The following is a 22,061-nucleotide window of genomic DNA, read 5'->3' on the forward strand; positions in this document are numbered from 1 at the left end:
CGCGCGGATAGTGAGTTTCGGCATTAACATTTCAATATGAACTACTTTTTAACCTAGGGTAACACAGCAGGGCTCAACTAGTAAAATATCAGTTGTAAGAAATCAAAGGATGGCACTCGTTGAGGTCATTCGTACAAAATAAAATTTTTCACCAGTCAGTCCACAGCGAAAATCCTGAGGGCGCCAGACGATGGAACGACGGTGGGAGGAAGGAAGGGAGGAAGGAAGGAATGGAGGAAGGAAGGAAGGAAGCGAGGATGCCCGGAGGATTAGGGCGGCGGCGTCACCAGCGACGGCGCACTGGCTCCGAGAACGGAAGGACGGGGTAAGAAATCGGCAGCGCCCTTTAAGAGAAACCGTCGCGGAGGGACTCGCGGAAACGACGGAAAACCTGAATGAAGAGTGGGAACCGCCGCTGGCTGCAGAGCAGACTGCGCACCTGACAGGTGCGCTCGCTAAGTCCGGGGACAGGAGAGCGCACCAGATTCGTCACGATTCACGGCTACGGATTTACGTAGCAAGCGTCGCGTTAGCGTGAAGTACTTAACGCGGGAATTTTATCTGAACGTGTCGTGACGCGGCGCGAGGATAGATTCGCGGAAATGAGAGCACATCGCAGGTCGTGACTAACACTTCGGAAAACCACGCACCAGCTATCGGCGGTGCGGACTTAATAGAGAAGTAATACTGAACTCGTTGACAACCACCTCGAACTAACTACTTGGCAGTCCACACGAGAAAAATACATTTTATGCGCCTGGCCACTAGGAATACCATCCACGAGGGAGGAATCGGCGATCGGTTTGTTGTTACACGGACGGCGATCCTGACAAACGCAGAATAGCACTGATAAAAACTCAAAGATACGATCGACGACGGTCGAATCAAATAAGTAAGAAGCAAAGCGACGAAAGACGGCAAAAGACGTCCCGTTAGGATAATGTTGCAAAACAGAACGCACGCTTTTAAGAAGAATGTTGGGATACTGAGAGAGGAAACCGATGACAATTAGTGCAGCAGCAAGAAGGGGCTGTGCGGGAAGTCAACAATACATTCCAGGCCTGTCAAAAAAATACAAGTAAATTCTGATCTCATGTAAAATCACTGAATGGATCCAAACCTAGTGTTCAGTCTACACTTGGATCAATCTGGTGTGAAAACTGAAGACAGCAGACACAAAGCCGAACGTTAAATTCCGCGTTTGGGGTGTGTTCCACGAATACCAACATCTGACCGCTTCTAAAATGAAAGTTCTCCAGATAATCACTATCGGCGTGGGAAAGCAGTTAGGGGAGAGGGCAGCCGATGTGAAGTTATTTTTAACATGTGAACCAGGGAATACTTCATTTGCAATTTATCGGGCAAACAAACCGCAACTGTTTCGAATGACTAGTTAGAAAATATTTTTACAGCTAGAAATTAGACGGTGAAGCCTCTCTTGGTCAGGAGGGAGAGGCGGCGGTCTTTATGTGCTTTATTGAATAAAAATTGAATAAAAATTGAATAAAAAATTTTTAAAAGTAAACAGCAATTATCCTATCACAGTTAAAGTTAAATAACTAGTTTCGGTTGCTATCTGCAACCATCTTCGGATCTGTAACGCATGTAGGAAATATGCCTTAAGGAAATTATGTACAATCAAGCAGAATACATAAACACTGTACAGCACCTGAGACAAAATAATGGGGAGCCAATTCTAGATGTAAAAGTCAATATTTGAAAATGCATTTAACGGTGTAGTACAAACTATGTTAATGGTTATTTAGTAACATACTGTTCAAAATATGAAAAGGCGGTGAATAAGCATTGGAAAGCATGATGTCGTCATGCAAAAGTATGCAATCGTAAGTACCAAAACCACTGCAGTAAGTAGCCGAAATTGTCACCGCGAGCAAGCCGGTTTGTAGATCTATCGGAAGAATTGTAGATCAGAAAGAAGAAGAGACTTACTCTGGATCGAAATTGATTTAATAATATATAGATAATAATGGTATAAAATTAAGATTGGTATTACATGCTCAACTGGCAACATGCCGTTTGTAGGAAGTAGATCATATGTAATTCATGAATGAAATCCAAGCAGCTTGTGCCAAAGTGCAACTAATTTTAAAACCATAAAAGTGACAGGGGAATGTAGTTAAAACTACAAGACAGGGAAGCTGTGTTATACAGCTGATCGGCAACGTGCCACATGTAGAAGACGTATCATATGTGAGAGTCAATTGATAAAAACATCAAACTACAGTAGCGCTAACAGATGTAAATAACAGAATAAAAGGCAGATCATACGTGAGAGGCAAAGGATAAAAACGTGAAAGTAGAGCTACTGCTTAAAATATGAATGACATTGGCACGCTGACGGTCATTTGGAAATTGTCCAGTTTGCATGAGAAGAACTTGGAGCAAAAGCTCATTACTTGCAATAGTATAACAGGTATTATCGTAAGAGCAGCATACGCAACGGCTACGAAAACTGTCAACTGATCCTTAGCTGTGAACATGCAAGCCATACATTTCGTAGTAATTTGGTAATACAGCTAAGTGATCAATAATCATAAAATGGGATGGAAACACCATACCCTGGCTAACACAAGAATGGTCCTGCAGGGCGTATAACGTAGTCATCTTTATAAAATATGTACAAATTGAAGAATAATATGAGAACGTTGCATGCGTTTAATTGTGGCGAGAAAACTGCGATCTGCAATGTTTGCTTGAAATTTTTTTAGTCAATCAAGAAATTAGTCTTTTGTGATGTCTATTTCCTGCACCAAATAACATCAACAACGAACGGAAGAAAGCAAAAAAACCTGAAATATGTTCCATCTTCTGTTGTCCCGTCGTCTTCAGTTGTGCGTAATGTTACGATGATAATTCTCAGGTTAGGTCCGTCTGTGAGGAATTGAACAAAACCAATTTTATCACGCCATACACGTTCCGCCTTCATTTTTGGAAAAGCCTCATCTGTGGCCTGCAGTATGTACATTCCAGTGTGTAAGCTATTGTGCTTTACATGCCAGATACTGTACCTTCGGGTTACGAGACGTTCAGGAACTTTCTGACTCTCTAGAATGTAATAACGACCAATTATTAATTTACGAGGATTGTTGATGCTACTCTACACGTGTGTTTGCTTTGCCGGTTTTAAAGCGGATTTTCTGCATCCAGACTTTCCAATTTTCAGTCAGAACTTGTTTGCAACTCTCGAATATGTGTACGTGTAAACTGGTATATATTTCCATTGCCATAGACGAGCCTCACCCGAAAATAATCGACACACTATTTAAAACAATTTATTTCAGAAAGGAAGTCTCGTTTTGGATGTCCTGCAGCTGGCAGCGACCAGGTCGGCTATATACGCCATCGCTGAATTTTTGGGGAACAGTGGTTATTCAATATAGGGAGACGGGATACGGTATGCTGTACTAAAATGGCGGAAAAGTGTGCTCCACTTTGTGTTACATCCTGCGTGTCTGGACGTTTCCTCGTGTGAGCAACCAGTGTGTCTGTACTCGAACAGGAGCGATAGCGAAGAGCGGCCGGCGAAGGCGCGCGACCCGCAAGGGGAACACGGCCGCCGTTATCGCGGCGAGCAGCGGTCGGCAGTCGGCAGTCGGCAGTCGCAAAGGCAAAGGTCAGCCGGCGGGCTGTCTGTCCGTTGCACGACCGACGCACCGAATTTTCACGTACTGTTTCACTTATAACGTATGTTATAGCTTAAGAGGATTCACATTCAAGGTACCTTCAAAGATGGAGGAAAATATTCAGCGCACTTGCACATTTGTATTCTTCAGACTCAAGAAGATTAACAGTGCTATAATTACGGTTTGCTGCCAAAATGAGTGCTTCCATTTGAGAACTGATGAGATAGTTTGAACTACGTCTCGGAGGAAAAAAGAAGGAAAAGTAGCGACGGGGGATGGACGCGGTTGTAGAAAGAAGACGTGCTCGTATTGGACAGTTGTCAAATTAATCAACTCTGTGTCGACCACAGAGGAGACATCTGGGGTTGTCAATTCCAGCTTTGGAAATCGCGGCGAAACTACGCGTCTGACAGACTGATGTCGAAATACTCGGAGCGAGCCGCTGTTTGCAGCAGCTGTGCGGCAGCTGTCCGCTCGGGCCTGGAGCTCGTAACGCGGAGGGCAGCGGAAGCTGCGCGCCTCCGTGGCGGCCGCGACTCGTGCTCCATCTGTGTGGCGACCGCGGAAGCCCGCGCGGGACCTGCACGCCGCGCAGACACCTTCTGCGAAGGCGGCGCAAAGCGACACGGAAGCAGCCCCGAGTCCGGGAAGGGCGGCGCGTGCAGCCGGGTCGGCGAGTGCATTGCACACCTCTGTTTCGTCACGTACGGCGACAGAAGGTGACACAAAACTGTAACTGGCAACGCTTCCAAAATGAAAGTTGTGGAGCGCGTGTGCTAATCAGTGACACAGCATTTTCGTTAGACGCACAGACGAGCCTGATCGCCGAGAAGGCGCAAGTAAGAAATTGAAAGGCTAAGGAACGACAAGAAGTATATAGAAAGATGAGGCGTAGTAGGAATGAGGCGTGCTTTCCGTAGCTCTGGAACAGCGTGCGATCGTACGAGCAGCGCTGTCACCGAATGACGATTCAGGCGTTACTCGTTCCGAAATTGTCATCCGAAACTGGAGGGATACAGCACTGCCGCGTAGGCTCCGAGAGACACGGAACGAAGTGGATACGAGCTTTCGGAAATGAAAGTCGCTAGCATCGTGACAGGAGACGGCGAGCTCATCAGCGTCTCTCTAAAGACCCGTTCGTGACATTTTTTTCCTAACTCGGTACGTAGCACAGGACAGGCTTGGTTTTGTGTTTCGAGTCTCTTTACTTGAGCAATGTGAGGCTACGGAAGTCGTAACTTGTACGTTAAAGAGAGCACGAGCCGTGAAGATAGATGGTAACTTTTTTTTTCTATCTGACAGTGACCCTTTTGCACGTGAAATGCTGTCACCGACGTCTGGGCTGACGTAAGAAAGGTAGAGATGGTGTCACAGCCTGTGTTGCCGTCGGATTAGCACTGACCGCCTCACGATACAGACGAAATGTTGCGCCAAAATGGAAGCGTGTGACATACATACAGACAGACACACACACACAACCACAACACGCACACGTGAGAAAAGACGCCGACTGTCCGAAAAAGAGTGGTCCGTCCCCGGTGTGAGCAGAGCGGCACAGTAGCTGGCGCTCACCCTGAAGCGCGCTCGGAGGGCGGGCAGCAGTCGCGGGGGCGGCGGCGGCGGCAGCACGGGCAGGGGCGGCAGGCCGCCGCTCACGGCAGACACGCTCATCCTGTGGCTGCGGACGTCCGCGCGGCGCGGCTGCTGCGGGCGCACTGGCCGCTCCGCCCGCCGCCGCCGCCGCCGCCGCCGCCGCCTGGGGCTGGACGTGGCGCGCGCGCTCTGCCGGCCGGCCCGCCACCGCGCGCACTTCCTCCGCGGCGGCGTGCGCGCCGGGATTACCAGCGACGGCCGACCGCTTCGCTCGCCCACATTTGTTTACTGCGTACCGAGGGAGCGAATTCGGCATTTACTTCCACAAAATTCGTAATGTACCTAAATTTAGTAGGGCACGTTGCAACCGGTCGGAACGAATACCAACATTTGCCTCGAGCACGTGCTTGCTGTTCGTAAGCACATGTAGCGAGCAGAAAAAAAATAACCCAAGACCTCGGACGTCACTTTTCACACAACTGTGGCATTTGTCAGAGACGAGCTCTAGGACTGATTCATCTGCAGAAAAGGAAACCGAACTGAATGCCAGTGATTAGCCAGAGGTGAAGAAACGACGGTGTTGTTAAATCTTGTAACGAAACCACTGTCGAACTGTCAGGATATAGAGGAACAGAGTGGGGCTTGGAGATACCTTCCCGCCACCTTCACCACAAACGAGCAGCAGTGTCTGTCAGCTAGAATGGCCGCTGCGCTGGTACATTGGTCTACTATGAGATGATCTAGTGTGGTACCTGATAGAGTTTCCTTTGTGTTATATAACAAACCTTTGTTCAACAGATTTTACAGCTTCTCATTGAACGATGCATATGTGTTGTTCACTACTCTACCACAGAATCGTTTAGGATTTTAACATTTTTCATTTCTTTGCTCTTCTCATATCGTTCGGATTCCAAAATGTTCTGCTTCTAGATGTGTGTATTACATATCTTAAGGTGCTCCATCCATAAAGACGGCCATGACAAGGCTGAGATTGTCGACAAACATAAATGTTTGTTTCCTGTAACAGTCACTTATCTATTTTGCCACTATGTCTTTCAGTAGTTCACACCATCACCTTTAGGTGAAGAACTGTTTAGTTATGTAGGTCGTCTTAGTGAAGAGCAAGCCCCACTTCCACAAAAGCAGACTAAGTGCAAGGCTGGTTATGTTGCATTTTTTGCACATGATAAAATTGTGTTTTTAGAAAAGACACTGTTAAACTGCATAAATATGAACGTCAGAATAAAGCGAACTTACAATAGAAGTAGAGTTAAACTTAATAAATATCAATTTCTGAGAATAAAGTGTACTTACAAGAGAAATAGAGTTGCAAAAAGGCCGCATACCGTTACATTCTGTACATTATCCGTACAGTGTCACTTCACAGGTATTACACATGTGGAAATACCTTGCACATTCCAGCATCCAAACATCAAATTAATTGAGAGATTCATTTGTTGGACCTTGCCTACTCCTTGCTGTACGTCACAAGCCAGTTATTATATTAAATAGCAATACATATAAACATGTTTTATTTTATTTTAAGAAATATGAGTTTACTGTAACAAAATCTGGGTATGTTCACAACGTAATTATTGTATTGGGTGGTTTTACGTACCTAAATATTTTCTTTGTTTATTTCAGATAATGTGATGTGCTGCCACAGAATATGTACATGTGGACATTTCATTTATTACATATAAATGCTTATACATAAAACAGGCTAACTTAGCGTCTGAGGCTTTGCTGAAAGAGATTTTTTTGTTTCTATTTTTACTTAATCCAATTTTTATGTCGTCCACAAACTGCTACACCTTGCTAGCTTCTGACGGTAATTAAGGCCACATAAGCATGGTCTTTTCCGAATGTACTTCTGGCGAAAAGCTATTCTGGTAGCTCGAGTCCAATGACTTTTGCATTCTTGTAAAGATATTTACACATGCCGTAAGAAACATTTGTTTATGTCTATCCCAGAAGTGAAATACTGATTTCCATAAATTTAGATTTAAATTTTTTTTAATGAAACGATATATTTTCTTAAGAGTTTTCATCCCTTACTGCACTTCCTTAGGGCCTGAATTTCCAGAAACACTGAAACATTTTCTTTGTAATCGAGAAGTCATATACAAACTGTCATAGATGTAGCCTCATAAATTCTTTAGTCGCTCTTTTGTAATTATTTATTTTCAAAAAACTTTCACCCACTATTTTATACCTTTAGTGGTAGAATTTTCAAAAACGCCAAAACCGTATTTTTTATTTTGTGACTGAGAAACCAAGCCCCGTGTGGAGTATGCTGGTCTCCCACCGGGCACCTCCCCAGGTGGCTGATAGGGCAATGCTCACTAGATATTGTGGGTACCACGGAAATAAAATACCCGAGGTGGACCAAAACCAGCAACTGCTGCCTTGTAATATGATATTGTTCATCAAAGGCTAAAGGAAGAAAACCTTGAGTAAAAATTACCAGGTGGGTTGGGAATTGTGTAGTGGGCCAGCTCCTCACTCACATAAAATCCTAAAAATGCTAAAAAACTTAATAATATGCCTCGTAAAAATTGGAACTTTGGGCGACGAACTGGTGATGTGAAAGGGAAGTTGATGTTTGGATGCTGGAATGTGCAAGGTATTTCCACTAAACTAAATTTACTACCTGCAGAACTTGAAATGTTTAACATGGATGTTGTTGTACTCTCTGAAACAAAGAAGAAGAGCCAAGGAGTACACGAACTGGATAATTATGTACATGTATCAGTAGGGTATCAAAAGCAGTAAGAGAAAAAGCAGAAGTCACCAATATGAAAGAAAGCATGGAGAAAAAGAATCACAAATTGTACATTCACCAATCAACGCATTATAACTGTTGAAATGGCAGTATTTGCTTGGGATTTTGTGATTATTGGTGTATATGCACCCCGCAAGTCACAACAGATAAGGGCCACCATCAGGGAGACTATTGAAAAAATCCCAAGAAGAAAGGAACTGATGATTATGGGAGACATGAATGGAAGCGAGGGCTGTAGAATAGTAGGAAAACATGGAGAGGAAGCATATAATGACAATGGGGAAGGAATGATTGTAATTTGTGAAGAATTTGATCTAAAAATTACCAACACATTTTTCAAACACACGGACATTCATAAATATCCTTGGCAACAGAACACTAAAGAACTTCGTTCTATAATAGATTACATTATCATTAGGTAAACAAGTAGTTTCAAGGCAGCAGACGTCAGATCTTACAGAAGAGCATAGTGTGGATCAAACCACTATCTAGCGAAAATGAAATCTTTTTGGCCATAGAAGAACGTAAGGAACGATACAAGTAACATAAATAAAACGAACCAGACTGAGAAAGATGAACATTTACCTTTTAATATTGATAGCCTAAAAGACGAAAGTATCAAAACACTCATTGCGGCCAGGATGGAAAGGAAACTGGTTGAATCATTTGAAGGAAGCGCAGAGGAAATATATGTCTACATATAGCAACAGAGGTGTTGGGTAAAAAAGATAGAAAGCACAAGTGTACAGCAGAATGGTGGTCAAAGGAAATAGAGATCCTCGTTAGAGAAAAACGAAATGTGTTCCTTCAGTGGTTGAATGATAAGTAAGAAGAAACAAGAACAATATACAAGGAAAAGAAGAATGAAGTGAAGCAAAAAATAAGGATGGGAAAAAATGAAGCATGGGAAAGAACATGTAATAGCAAATTAGGATTTGGGAGAGCAAAAGGAGAATGGTCAGTATTAAAAGGGCTTCGACAGGATACAAAAAGCAAAATCAATCTCCAACTGATAACACAAAAGGAATGGGAAAAGTATTTCCAAAAATTATTAAATGAGGACAGAGAAGAATATCTACAAGAAGGAACAGTGGATGAAAACAGACATGAAGATGATGAGATCCAGATTTTAGAAAGTGAAGTACTTCAGGTGTTGAGTTGGTAATAAACTTTCACAGAAATTTAGAACAAGCGAAGGCCTTTTACAGGGCTGTCCCATGTCACCATCATTACTTGAAACCGATATAGATATTACCTTTAGAACATGGTCTCGTAAATGTAATAGTATGGTATTAGAAATAAGACGTGGAGTTTACCTACATCATTTATTGTTTGCTGATGATGAAGTAGTCATAGCACAACATAGGGAGGATGTGCGATCAACTAGTAGTAGTATACGACACTTGGGGTTTGAAGACTAATTACCAAAAGACAGAATACTTGACTAATGATTCAGATGAGCTGTACATTGAAGGAAACAAAATCAAAAGATAAACACTTCCTGTTATTTGGGATCCATTTTAGAAAACAAGGGAAAATCAGAATCAGAAATCAATAAAACAATTAGTAGCGGACGGAAAGTCATTGAGATGCTTAACTCAGTCTTATGAAGCAGGAGTGTAATGATCAGAACTAAAAAATTGATATACAAATCTGTATAATAGAGTGTGGTTCTGTATGGAAATGAGACCTGGACAATTAACCTGAAGCACATTAGAAAATTACAAGTTCTGGAGATGGACTTCTGAAGAAGATCGACAATACTCTTCAGGAAAGAGAAGATAAGGAACACCGAAATAATAATGAGAATGGAAATACAAGAAACAATATATGATGAAATGGATAGTAGAAATTACAGTGGTACAGGCATGTACGACGAATGGAGAAAGCCAGAATACCAAAACTGATACTGGAGTGGGAACCGGAGGGGAGAAGAAGAAGAGGATGACCTATGACCACCTGGCTCCAAAATGTACAGCACACAATGTGGAGAATGGGCGCTGAGGAAGAGGACACAAGATCGAAACACCTGGAGGAACATTTTGCAAATGTAGATTAAGAGCGTTTATTCTTTGTACAGATATTTCTTAGTAAATTATTATGTTGGAGATAAGCCTCTGTAATGAGGAAATGTTCAAAATAATAATAATAGAAACCAACCACCAATTTTTGTAGTTCTAGCTTCAAACTTCCCTTAATAGCGACATGCTCCCAGAAGGCCTTGCATCTCCTATTTCACTCCTATTATGGTAATATTTACAGCCACTGCTGCTGACGATCCTTGCATTATCGCATACAGATGTCAAATGATGATGCTCACTCAAGTGGAATTATAATGAGAAAGAGGTAACAGGGAGGGGAAGCTCGATTCCTATTTGGCTAGAGAGGAGGAGGATGGAGAGGGATTTCCTACCATTTAAATGTGTTCCCACTGACTCATAGAGAAAGGGAGAGACGGAAGTAGTGGGACAAAGTATGTACGAGCACAGTATTTTAGTGTGGGATGCCTACATCAGGGGCCGGTATGCCTTCTTCTGCTTTGATTCACAGGTACTTAACCTATTGTTCTGATAAGTGCTTTTCCATGTCACTGCACTTATTGTCCCCCCACCCCCGTTCCCCTCTCCCAACTCCCACCCTCCTCCCCTACTGCTACAGGTACACTTTCAGATCTGAGTTAACCTGTTGTTCTGTTAAGTGCTTTTCCATGTCACACCCATTTCCCTTTGATTGACAGGCACTTAACTTATTGTCACCCACCTCCACCCCCAACCCCCCCTCTCCCTCACCCTCACATTCACCCCTCGCTGCTACAGGCACACTTTGAGGTACTTGATTAGGCCCCCCTCTCATTCTTATCAGTTTGATTCACTACTTGATTAAAATGATCAATTAGTTAACCTCTCTGGTGGGAAAGTGCCACGCCTTGCTGCCACGCCCCCTGGCAGGAAGTCCAAATGCCATCAGGACAACCTCTGCAAACCTAAGAAAAGAAAAGAAAGAGCTCATCCACTAACCTAAGTCATCTGAGTGCCACCCTCTCCTAGGAACTGGCAGGGAAAAGACTCAGTTGATCGATCATTTGGAGGGCATTAGAATGCTCTATATGGAATATTGTTTTAGAGGACTCAAGACAATGTATGGAATATATGGAAAGGGTGTATTGTTTATTTATAAAAAATTTCAGCTTGTGATGTTTGGATTTCTATTGCTCATTATTCTCTGCTGTTTTGAAACATCTAGGTCTTGCAAGACGGAATTACATGGGGCAAACATGTTTCATAACCTAGTGATTGGCACTCTACTTTGGGTGTCTTAACCTAATGTTTGACCCTCTGTTGGCACTTAACCTACTGTTCTGTTAAGTGGTTTCCCATGTCACCGCACTTATACTATTGTACCGCCTTTGATACGAAATTAAGTAATTAGTTATCTCCTCCCACCATTTTCTGGTACTATTTTCGAGTTTCACATGCTTTTGAACACAATTTCTGGTGCATCCTTCTGTGTCACCCACACCCTTGAACTATTGTACTGCGTTTTACACAAAAATTATTCAAATTAACTTAGTGTTCTGCACTTAACCTGCTGTTCTGCTCCATGTCGCCCACTCACACACAGCCTCCCCTTAACTATTGTACCGCTAACACTGCGTTCATATAAAAAATTTATTCAAATTTTTAAATCGATATACTACACATGTACTGGACAGGTTTTTTTTATTTTTTTATTTCGCGGCGTCCTATTTGCCTTAGAGTATTGTACGTCCGTATGGGGGTCCCTTACCAGTTGGATCTGATTCAAGAGATTGCGAAGGTCCAAAGAAGAACGGCAAGATTCGTGACTGGTATATTTAACCATCGCGGGAGAGCTACAAATCTCATTGAAAAGTTTGAAGTGGAATGCACTTACAGATAGATAACGCACTAAACGGAAGGGGCTGCTCACTAAATTCTAAATTAAGACCAACTTTCATACCATGCAGTGATCACCAACGGAAATTAGAGTTCGTACTGATACGTTCAGACAGTCATTTCCCCTCGCGCAAACCGCCATTGGAAGAGAAGGAGGGAAACATGACTTTGGCGTGAACAGTGCCCTCCACCACACACCACTCGATGGCTGGCAGAGTATATATGTTGATGGAATATAGTTAAAACAGCATATCGCTAATAATAATAGAAAACACATCCCGCCACTCGACGCCCATCGCTGACGCTAAAGTCCGTTTGCCCCGGCGCTCCCACGACCGTTCAGGTCCCTTAAACGATGAAGCGGCGACATCTCGTCCATACTTTACACGTGAGGAATTCCCATCGAAATGCCTGTTCACCTAGCTACCATTGCTGGTGTGATGCGGTTCAGTCCACAGCCTAGACAATTCGCAATGCTTACCAGGACACATTCCCTACAGGAACAACCAGTCCGTCAGAGAATTTACCCATCAAGCTACCGGTCTGGGAGCACCGTCCGCCTGTGTTTTCCGCATACGACACTTTCAGAGGCAAAGTTATTTTGCACAGATCTCTACATTGCACAGACAGTTAAACCCTCCAAAAGTTGTCTACAATTCATTAAATACATACAACACTCACTAGAATATTTAACAGTCTAACTACAATTAAAAATTACGATTGCTGCTGCACTCTGACACCGATCGATGTACTGGTAATGTCTCCTCTGGAACGAATCTCACTATCTATCGCGCACACGTAAAAAATCTCTCGCAGTTATCGATGTCCTTAATCTTTACGTACCTCACGATAGGACACACACTCATTTTCTCTGGTCATGCCACAACACAAGCCACCGTAACATTAAACTGCAATATATACACTTTTTCTAAGTAAACAGGGCAGTTATCTTTTATATCTGTACAGTGCCCGAAACAATTATGGTATACATACACTGACACATGCTATATGTCTCTATTCTCCTCAGTTCTAGGAAATTATCTGACAAAATTGTAGAATCATCTCTTCTGGAAGGTGTTGCCAAGATTGTCGCAAACACGTGTTATGAAGGATAGACGTCTGGGACTGTGTTCAGATAATGAATCCCGCAGCCGCGGACGTAATGCTTGGAAAGGCATCACCGCCGCAGGTTGGTGTACTGTTACGACCATCACTATCAATAGAAGAGCAAGGAAAATGCTGGGGTACGCTTAGGACTGTCGATGAGGGGGCGTATTGTTACAGCCGTATTCCCCCTCCTGTTTCTACACTATAGCAGATCCAGTTGAACACTTGCATTGCTATATTGTTCAGCTGCTTACGAAATGAATCTACCACAACTTACGTTCCGATACACTTCTCAGTACGTTGAAATCACAATGCGCCACGTCCAGTCTATCCTTCCGTTACAGGTCGACATACGAAATCTCTTTTTGTTTTTAGCTGAATAGTAGTTTTATTACTTCCCACAAACGTATGTCGGAACATAAGCAACGGTACCTTCACGTTCAAGTAGCAGCATAACATTTCTGACTATCAGTTACAGGTGTATACAAAAAATTATGATACGTGCACACTTGCACCAGCCGGGCGTCGTTTTCGCAAAGCAAACCGTTACGTGTTTGTCGATCAATAAAGGGTGCAATTGCAATGTAAAAAAGCCCCGGAGTATATTCGGTTTATCGATTTTACCACTTCCACGAAACACAGCCAAGTCGATGTTTGTGTCAGCGCGTTACATGCATAGCTTCTACAACACACACAATTTTCCCCCTCACTAAGAAATCATTGTGAGTGCGAAATAACTAGAGTACGGTCATTCGTAGTCAATTTTCACGGGCTGAGCAGGTGGGTGGAGAAACCGCAAAACTGTTTTAGTCTAAGCGTATTTTTAAGTTCATGTTACTAAATGCCGTACCTGTTTAACACTTTCGAGTAGGAGTGGGATTACCGCGGGACGGATATGTTGTTTCAACTGGCAAAATTGAGTTGTTACGAAAAACAAAACAGCCTGTTACAGCGTCATCCAAAGATTTTGTTAATTACATGTGCGAGAAATGCTGATTCAGCCCTGTTTAGATCCTATAATGTGTCTGTGGGAGCTGAATTTTCAAAAAATTGAATATCATGTAGAAACCTCCTACAGACCTTAATGCAAAGAATGTTTTATTACAAGCGCGCAATAGAATTGTGTGTGTCTCTTTCAACGCACTAGTTGTTTCTAACTGAATAATCACCATGATTCCATCGTAATTCAGTTACTCAACTTTATGTGTGTCCTAGATGTCTGTGAATAAGGAATGCCGTAATTCTGAGGGGCGGTAGTGAGTGTAGTGTGCAAAGTATGGTAACGCTTTAGTTATCGCTGTTAAAAGGGGGTATTGACTGCGCGACTCTACTTGAGCTGTAGCCGCATGTGAGAAGAAATATTCCATAGCTCTTACTTCCTTACTATGTTACGACAATTACCTTGAGAACTACGGCTTCAGGGGAAAAGAGAATGTTACTGCTTACAGCGTGTCTGAGTTGGTGACATGTGTTCTTGGATAGTTATATGAAAACTGATAAAGAGTCGTTGCCACGTGAACGCTTTTGATTATTACATGTTCCATACACAATTTGTTACCATTACTACGTGATATATATTTTACTTGCCACCTGACGTATGTCAAAGTATGAGCCACGTTTTAAGCACTGTGTCTCGAATGTGCTATGCCACACTGATGGACCGCTATCAGCGTCCCGTATGTCAATTTATTTTAAGCTTTACGGCAACGTCATTCTTCTTTCTCTGAGACGTCTAGCGTTTAATTTTTTCATAAAAGAAGGGAGGTGTGACTATGAAGCAGAATGCAGATGGGGGAGTATCAGGTATTACGTATTATTTAGTTAACGTAAAGCACTTAAAGAACTAGACAGTTACTTTGGTTCGAATTCAGTCAAATAGAGGCAATTAGGTACAGCAGCCAAATTACCAAATGAACCGTCTTACGGTTAAAAAATCACGATTTCTCTGAAATCGGTGGACTATACATTCATGCTAACAGCAATTCTAAAATAATTGTTAGCGCCCGACACCGGCAGACAAATACGTGGCTGCCGCTGTAGGAAAAATTCTACAACCAAGACCGGCACCGCAACAATAATAATGATGGTTGTTCTGTAGCCCGGTAAGGTGCTATTACTTTTTTAATGACCTATTTCTTGACTTCTGGATTTCTGTTACGGTGAGCGTAGACAGTTCATATTTAAAGATGTTCTGTTAGCAGCGTACACAGAACTTTTAGCAGACACATTTTCGGAAAGTGTTGGGTCGCCGAGACCTTTCAAAGAGGTGAAGTGTGATAACACACCGAAGAGCGTGAAGCGGCTAACACGTAACGAGTATTAGTACACCTCAGCTATCGATTTCAATGTGGACACGCGAGGAAGTTAAGGTGTGGTTTTGACCTGCGCCCGCCACACCCCGGCGCTGGCCCCGCCTGCTGAGGGTGGCCAGCCGCCAGACTGGCGGCCCCAGGCCGGTCACACAGGGGTGCGGCGCGAGTTGCGCCGCTCATGCCAAACACCACGTGCCACGCGCTGCTCAGTGGCTCGTGCAACGCGCCACTGAACTGTTGTTGCTCTGGTCTTCAGTCCTGAGACTGGTTTGATGCAGCTCTCCATGCTACTCTATCCTGTGCAAGCTTCTTCATCTCCCAGTACCCACTGCAACCTACATCCTTCTGAATCTGCTTAGTGTATTCATCTCTTGGTCTCCCTCTACGATTTTTACCCTCCACGCTGCCCTCCAATGCTAAATTTGTGATCCCTTGATGCCTCAGAACATGTCCTACTAACCGATCCCTTCTTCTGGTCAAGTTGTGCCACAAACTTCTCTTCTCCCCAATCCTATTCAATACCTCCTCATTACTTATGTGATCTACCCATCTAATCTTCAGCATTCTTCTACTTCCTGACACTTAAATCTATACTCGATGTTAACAAATTTCTCTTCTTCAGAAACGCTTTCCTTGCCATTGCCAGTCTACATTTTATATCGTCTCTACTTCGACCATCATCAGTTATTTTGCTCCCCAAATAGCAAAACTCCTTTACTATCTCATTTCCTAATCTAATTCCCTCATCATCACCCGACTTAACTTCGACTACATTCCATTATCCTCGTTTTACTTTTGTTGGTGTTCATCTTATACCCTCCTTTCAAGACACTGTCCATTCCGTTCAACTGCTCTTCCAAGTCCTTTGCTGTCTCTGACAGAATTACAATGTCATCGGCAAACATCAAAGTTTTTATTACTTCTCCATGGATTTTAATACCTACTCCGAATTTTTCTTTTGTTTCCTTCACTGCTTGCTCAATATAAAGATTGAATAACATCGGGGAGAGGCTAAAACCCTGTCTCACTCCCTTCCCAAGCACTGCTTCCCTTTCATGTCCCTCCACTCTTATAACTGCTATCTGCTTTCTGTACAAACTGTATATACCATTCGCTCCCTGTATTTTACCCCTGCCACCTTCAGAATTTGAAAAAGACTATTCCAGTCAACATTGTCAAAAGCTTTCTCTAAGTCTACAAATGCTAGAAACGTAGGTTTGCCTTTCCTTAATCTTTCTTGTAAGATAAGTCGTAGAGTCAGTATTGCCTCACGTGTTCCAATATTTCTACGGAATCCAAACTGATCTTCCCCGTAATTGTAAGTTTGTCCTCGTTTGTCTCGTACGCGTCTTCTCCATGGTGTCTATGTTTTCGATAGAATCAGTAAAGGCAGAGATGATACAACTTCTTCCCGTAGTCAGCCTACACACTACTTCGTACGTCCTAACCACACGTACATGGTGTCATTGTGCGTACAGTCTTTTATTGGGCTTAAATATTCCGAGCGATAAAATGACGCTTATTTTGTCAAACGTTGGAAAGTCCAGAATGGAATAAGAACAAGTTAGCCCCCAGCGCCCAGAGGCAGTGCTACGTGCGTATGAGATTTGCTCGTGTTCCGTTTTTCCGAAGACTGTTTCGCCCGAAATGAGTATTTTTTACAGAGCATGTCTGTGACTCGACAGCTCCTCTGTTTCGTACTGTTGTTCCTGACTTTTGCCAGATCTAGGAATATTTTTTGCTAACCATGAAATTCTTCATCGGGTCGATCTGAGTTAAATTCACGTGTCGGGAAGCAGCGAATAGCGTAGGCGTTCGGCTGGTGCAGTTCCCCGTTCCGGCCGACTCTCGGCTGACGAGTGACGCACTGTGGGGGCGAGGAAGTGCGCTCGGGGGCGCCCCGCCCGCTGACGCACGCGGCGGCCACCCGGCTGACGCGTAGCGCGCCACGCACTTTGTCGCCGGCCCCTGTCACTCTTCTTCTGCACTGCTGCGCTATTAATAACAGCACTCTGCAGAAAGGTCTCCGTCCTTGCTTCGTACAGTGAGACAGGGTTGAACTCGTAACCGCTCCAAACTAATGATTAATGCCCTTCAGAAATCTGCAGGGCGTTCAAAAAATGTTCAAATGTGTGTGAAATCTTATGGGACTTAACTGCTAACGTCACCAGTCCCTAAACTTACACACTACTTAACCTAAATTATCCTAAGGACAAACACACACACCAATGCCCGATGGAGGACTTGAACCTCCGCCGGGAACAGCTGCAGGGCGTTCAGAAGGATTCCGACTTGCGACCCGTACGCTGGAAAAAGCCTATTTGTGTGAGAAACAGCTCGCATACTTGCGCCACCTGATCCCAGTAGCCAGCCAGAGTGGCCGACCGGTTCTAGGCGCTACAGTCTGGAACTGCGCGACCGCTACGGCCGCAGGTTCGAATCCTGCCTCGGGCATTGATGTGTGTGATGTCCTTAGATTAGTTAGGTTTAAGTAGTTCTAAGTTCTAGGGGACTGAAGACCTTAGAAGTTAAGTCCCATAGTGCTCAGAGCCATTTGACTTGATCCCAGTAACTGCCTCCGATGACAGTGTGCAATTCGACGCTAGCGCGCGGTAAAACACGTGCGACCTCTCAAAGCTCTCCACCCTGGTCGAATACGGTTGTCGACCACTCGGTACCACTGAACTTCCGGCCGGTTTGGTGTTACACATACTCCTCCCTCCACCTGACCTCGTTCAGCCGCTTTACCTGCCACGTCTGCGGCGCGGCCGTGCCTGGAGCCACATCCGCGTCTTCCTCCGCAAATCTCCGCCAGATTCCCGGCTGAGAGTGCTCAGCTCGATAGCAAATGTTAGCGTTTTTCTCCTACCAGTCGCGTGTGAAGCGCGACGAGATTGAGTGCCCTGTGAGCGTTCAAATTGTTCAGCCTCGCCCATGCAGTCAATACAGGAGCCACGCAGTACGCAGTCCATTGGCTGTCTGTTGAAGTCTGCAGTTTCTGCTCAACAGTGCGGTCTTTTCTGAATTTCCTCGTATAAACACGTGCACTCTGACCACAATCTGTTGGTTATTAGTTGTAGATTAAAACTCAAGGAACTGCAAAAAGGCGCGGATTTAAGGCGATGGGACCTGGATAAACTGAAAGAACGAGAGGTTGTACATAGTTTCAGAGAGACCATTAGGAAACCATCGGCAAGAAAGGGGGGAAGCAATATACTAGAAGAAGAATGGGTAGCTCTGAGAGATGAAATAGAGAACGCAGCACAAGATCAAGTAGGTAAAAAACGAGGGCTTGTAGAAATCCTAGAGTAACAGAAGAGATATTGAATTTAATTGGTGACAGAAGAAAATATTAAAATGCAGTAAATGAAGCACACGAAAACAAATAGAAAAAAAGTTTGAATCAGCTCTGAGCACTATGGGACTTAACATCTCAGGCCATCAGTCCCCTAGAACTTAGAACTACTTAAACCTAACTAACCTAAGGACATCACACACTTACATTCCCGAGGCAGAATTGAACCTGCTGCTGCGCGGTATGGCATCCTTAGCAGTATGACTGGCGGAGGACACCGAAGAAGCTCAAAGATGATAGTTCGTTGTGTATTATCGTGAAACAGGGAAGGGAGAATCACGAATGTGATACTTCCTCGCATGTCGATTCTTAAACCAGCGACGCTTTCGCTGCAGCGAGTCTTTTCACGAAATTACAATCGCCAACTTTCTCCTGTGAGTGTGAAAATACACTCCTGGAAATGGAAAAAAGAACACATTGACACCGGTGTGTCAGATCCACCATACTTGCTCCGGACACTGCGAGAGGGCTGTACAAGCAATGATCACACGCACGGCACAGCGGACACACCAGGAACCGCGGTGTTGGCCGTCGAATGGCGCTAGCTGCGCAGCATTTGTGCACCGCCGCCGTCAGTGTCAGCCAGATTGCCGTGGCATACGGAGCTCCCTCGCAGTCTTTAACACTGGTAGCATGCCGCGACAGCGTGGACGTGAACCTATGTGCAGTTGACGGACTTTGAGCGAGGGCGTATAGTGGGCATGCGGGAGGCCGGGTGGACGTACCGCCGAATTGCTCAACACGTGGGGAGTGAGGTCTCCACAGTACATCGATGTTGTCGCCAGTAGTCGGCGGAAGGTGCACGTGCCCGTCGACCTGGGACCGGACCGCAGCGACGCACGGATGCACGCCAAGACCGTAGGATCCTACGCAGTGCCGTAGGGGACCGCACCGCCACTTCCCAGCAAATTAGGGACACTGTTGCTCCTGGGATATCGGCGAGGATCATTCGCAACCGTCTCCATGAAGCTGGGCTACGGTCCCGTACACCGTTAGGCCGTCTTCCGCTCACGCCCCAACATCGTGCAGCCCGCCTCCAGTGGTGTCGCGACAGGCGTGAATGGAGGGAAGAATGGAGACGTGTCGTCTTTAGCGATGAGAGTCGCTTCTGCCTTGGTGCCAATGATGGTCGTATGCGTGTTTGGCGCCGTGCAGGTGAGCGCCACAATCAGGACTGCATACGACCGAGGCACACAGGGCCAACACCCGGCATCATGGTGTGGGGAGCGATCTCCTACACTGGCCGTACACCTCTGGTGATCGTCGAGGGGACACTGAATAGTGCACGGTACATCCAAACCGTCATCGAACCCATCGTTCTACCATTCCTAGTCCGGCAAGGGAACTTGCTGTTCCAACAGGACAATGCACGTCCGCATGTATCCCGTGCCACCCAGCGTGCTCTAGAAAGTGTAAGTCAACTACGCTGGCCAGCAAGATCTCCGGATCTGTCCCCCATTGAGCATGTTTGGGACTGGATGAAGCGTCGTCTCACGCGGTCTGCACGTCCAGCACGAACGCTGGTCCAGCTGAGGCGCCAGGTGTAAATGGCATGGCAAGCCGTTCCACAGGACTACATCCAGCATCTCTACGATCGTCTCCATGGGAGAATAGCAGCCTGCATTGCTTCGAAAGGTGGATATACACTGTACTAGTGCCGACATTGTGCATGCTCTGTTGCCTGTGTCTATGTGCCTGTGGTTCTGTCAGTGTGATCATGTGATGTATCTGACCCCAGGAATGTGTCAATAAAGTTTCCCCTTCCTGGGACAATGAATTCACGGTGTTCTTATTTCAATTTCCAGGAGTGTATGTTGTCGACTCCCATCTACATAGAAGGAAATGACTATCGTGATAGAATAAGAGAGCTGACTAGGAAAGATTTCTGCTTTCGTGTTTCCCAAGTACTACTGGAGAGGGAAACGGCCGTTAAATAGTCAGCAAGTGGTAGTGGGAAACTTCTGCCAAGCAATTGGATGCGAATTGGAAAGTGGTCGTGTAGATGCAGAAGTAGCGGTGCCTCCCGGTCAAGTAGTAGCTCGTATCTGGGCACTTTTGCCACCAAAGTCAGTGCCTTTTTACATTGTTCAGTCGTGAGAGCTACACTGTTAAGGTATTTGTGAGTCTTTATCAGTGTATACACATTTAAAGAGTCTCTAGTCCAATCTTATTCAAGTAGGGCTGTGCTATCCGCATGTCATCACGGCTAGTCTTGTCCTCTGTGCTTGCGAGTACAAGCTGGCGCCGTGGCTGTAATAGCCCGTCCCGGGTTCGATGCTGTAGACGGCAGCAGCAGCGGAGTGGCCGCTAGTTTCTCAGCCACTCGGTTCCATCTTTTCAGACGCTCGTATTGGGGAACGATGGACAATGTCCTTTCCAGAGCTGGGAACGCTAAGGCAGGATGACGGCACGATGACGAGGGGATGGAGGAAAACAGCGGAGTTTCCGCTGTATAAACTGCTCCGTGACGACGTTATCGATACAGACACAAAATATCATGCAACACTAAGAGAAAACCTACACACACCATACAACACTGCAACTGTCACCTGTTCTTTTGCGCAAGAAGAGGTTGCGCTAGCAATCTCAGAGCTCAAAAACTAAAAAGCACCTGGATCAGATGGTATCCACTCGGAAACACTGAAAAAACCAGCACCGCAGATCACCCCGTTCTTAACAACATTACTGAGCGATGCATTACGGCTGGGCAGGGTACATACATTATGGAAAACCTCCAAAGCAGTCATTATTAAGAAATCAGCGGACAGGAATCCTTCAGATACAAAGACTTACAGGCCAATATGCCTAATAAACACCCTAGCAAAGATTCAGGAGAAGGTACTGTGTAAGCGCCTGCAAACACACAGAGCTCACAGGGGTATGAGCCAACAGCAGTTCGGCTTCAGATCTGGCAGATCAATAGATGATGCCATCAACCAGGCCCTGCACATAGTTAACACCACAAAACAGAAATACGCCATGGCAATAATGATTGACGTTGCCGGAGGATTTGATAATCTTTGGTGGCCAGCTCTCTTTCAGAGGCTAAGACATCTGGAGGTACCTCAATCACTGTAAAACAGTTTTCTAGACTACTGTCACGACCGAGTGGTCGAATGGCAGATACACAGCCGGAAAGTAATTAAAAGAATTACCAAAGGCTGTCCTCAAGGGTCGATCTGCGGCCCCATCTTCTGGGACATAACAATCGAACCCCTCCTACAACTTCTGGATGGGGAAGACAGGTGAGACGAAATTGTCGCCTATGCAGATGACCTATTAGTTGTAGTCACTGCAAACAACAGAGCCCAGTTAGAAGAGAAAGCCAGTGGATGACTACAAACAATTACT

The 22,061-nt window shown here is 44.8% G+C and overlaps 1 protein-coding gene across 7 annotated transcripts in view; it reads right to left on the reverse strand.

The window, feature by feature from the left end:
* LOC126327189 (NAD(+) hydrolase sarm1) overlaps positions 1-22,061 on the reverse strand; it is a 1,227,458-nt gene that overhangs the window by 207,952 nt on the left and 997,445 nt on the right. Inside the window, exon 1 of one of the 7 annotated variants that reach the window (XM_049995896.1) lies at positions 5,217-5,355. The exons of the other annotated variants lie outside the window; for them this stretch is intronic. Within the exon in view, the coding sequence (XP_049851853.1) occupies positions 5,217-5,315 (99 nt within the window). The 5' untranslated portion in view covers positions 5,316-5,355. Of the gene's footprint in view, positions 1-5,216; positions 5,356-22,061 lie in introns of those variants that run through there. 7 annotated transcript variants of the gene reach the window in all.

This window comes from Schistocerca gregaria, chromosome 1, assembly GCF_023897955.1.
Source record: "Schistocerca gregaria isolate iqSchGreg1 chromosome 1, iqSchGreg1.2, whole genome shotgun sequence".
In the NCBI taxonomy this organism is placed as follows: Eukaryota; Metazoa; Arthropoda; class Insecta; order Orthoptera; family Acrididae; genus Schistocerca; species Schistocerca gregaria.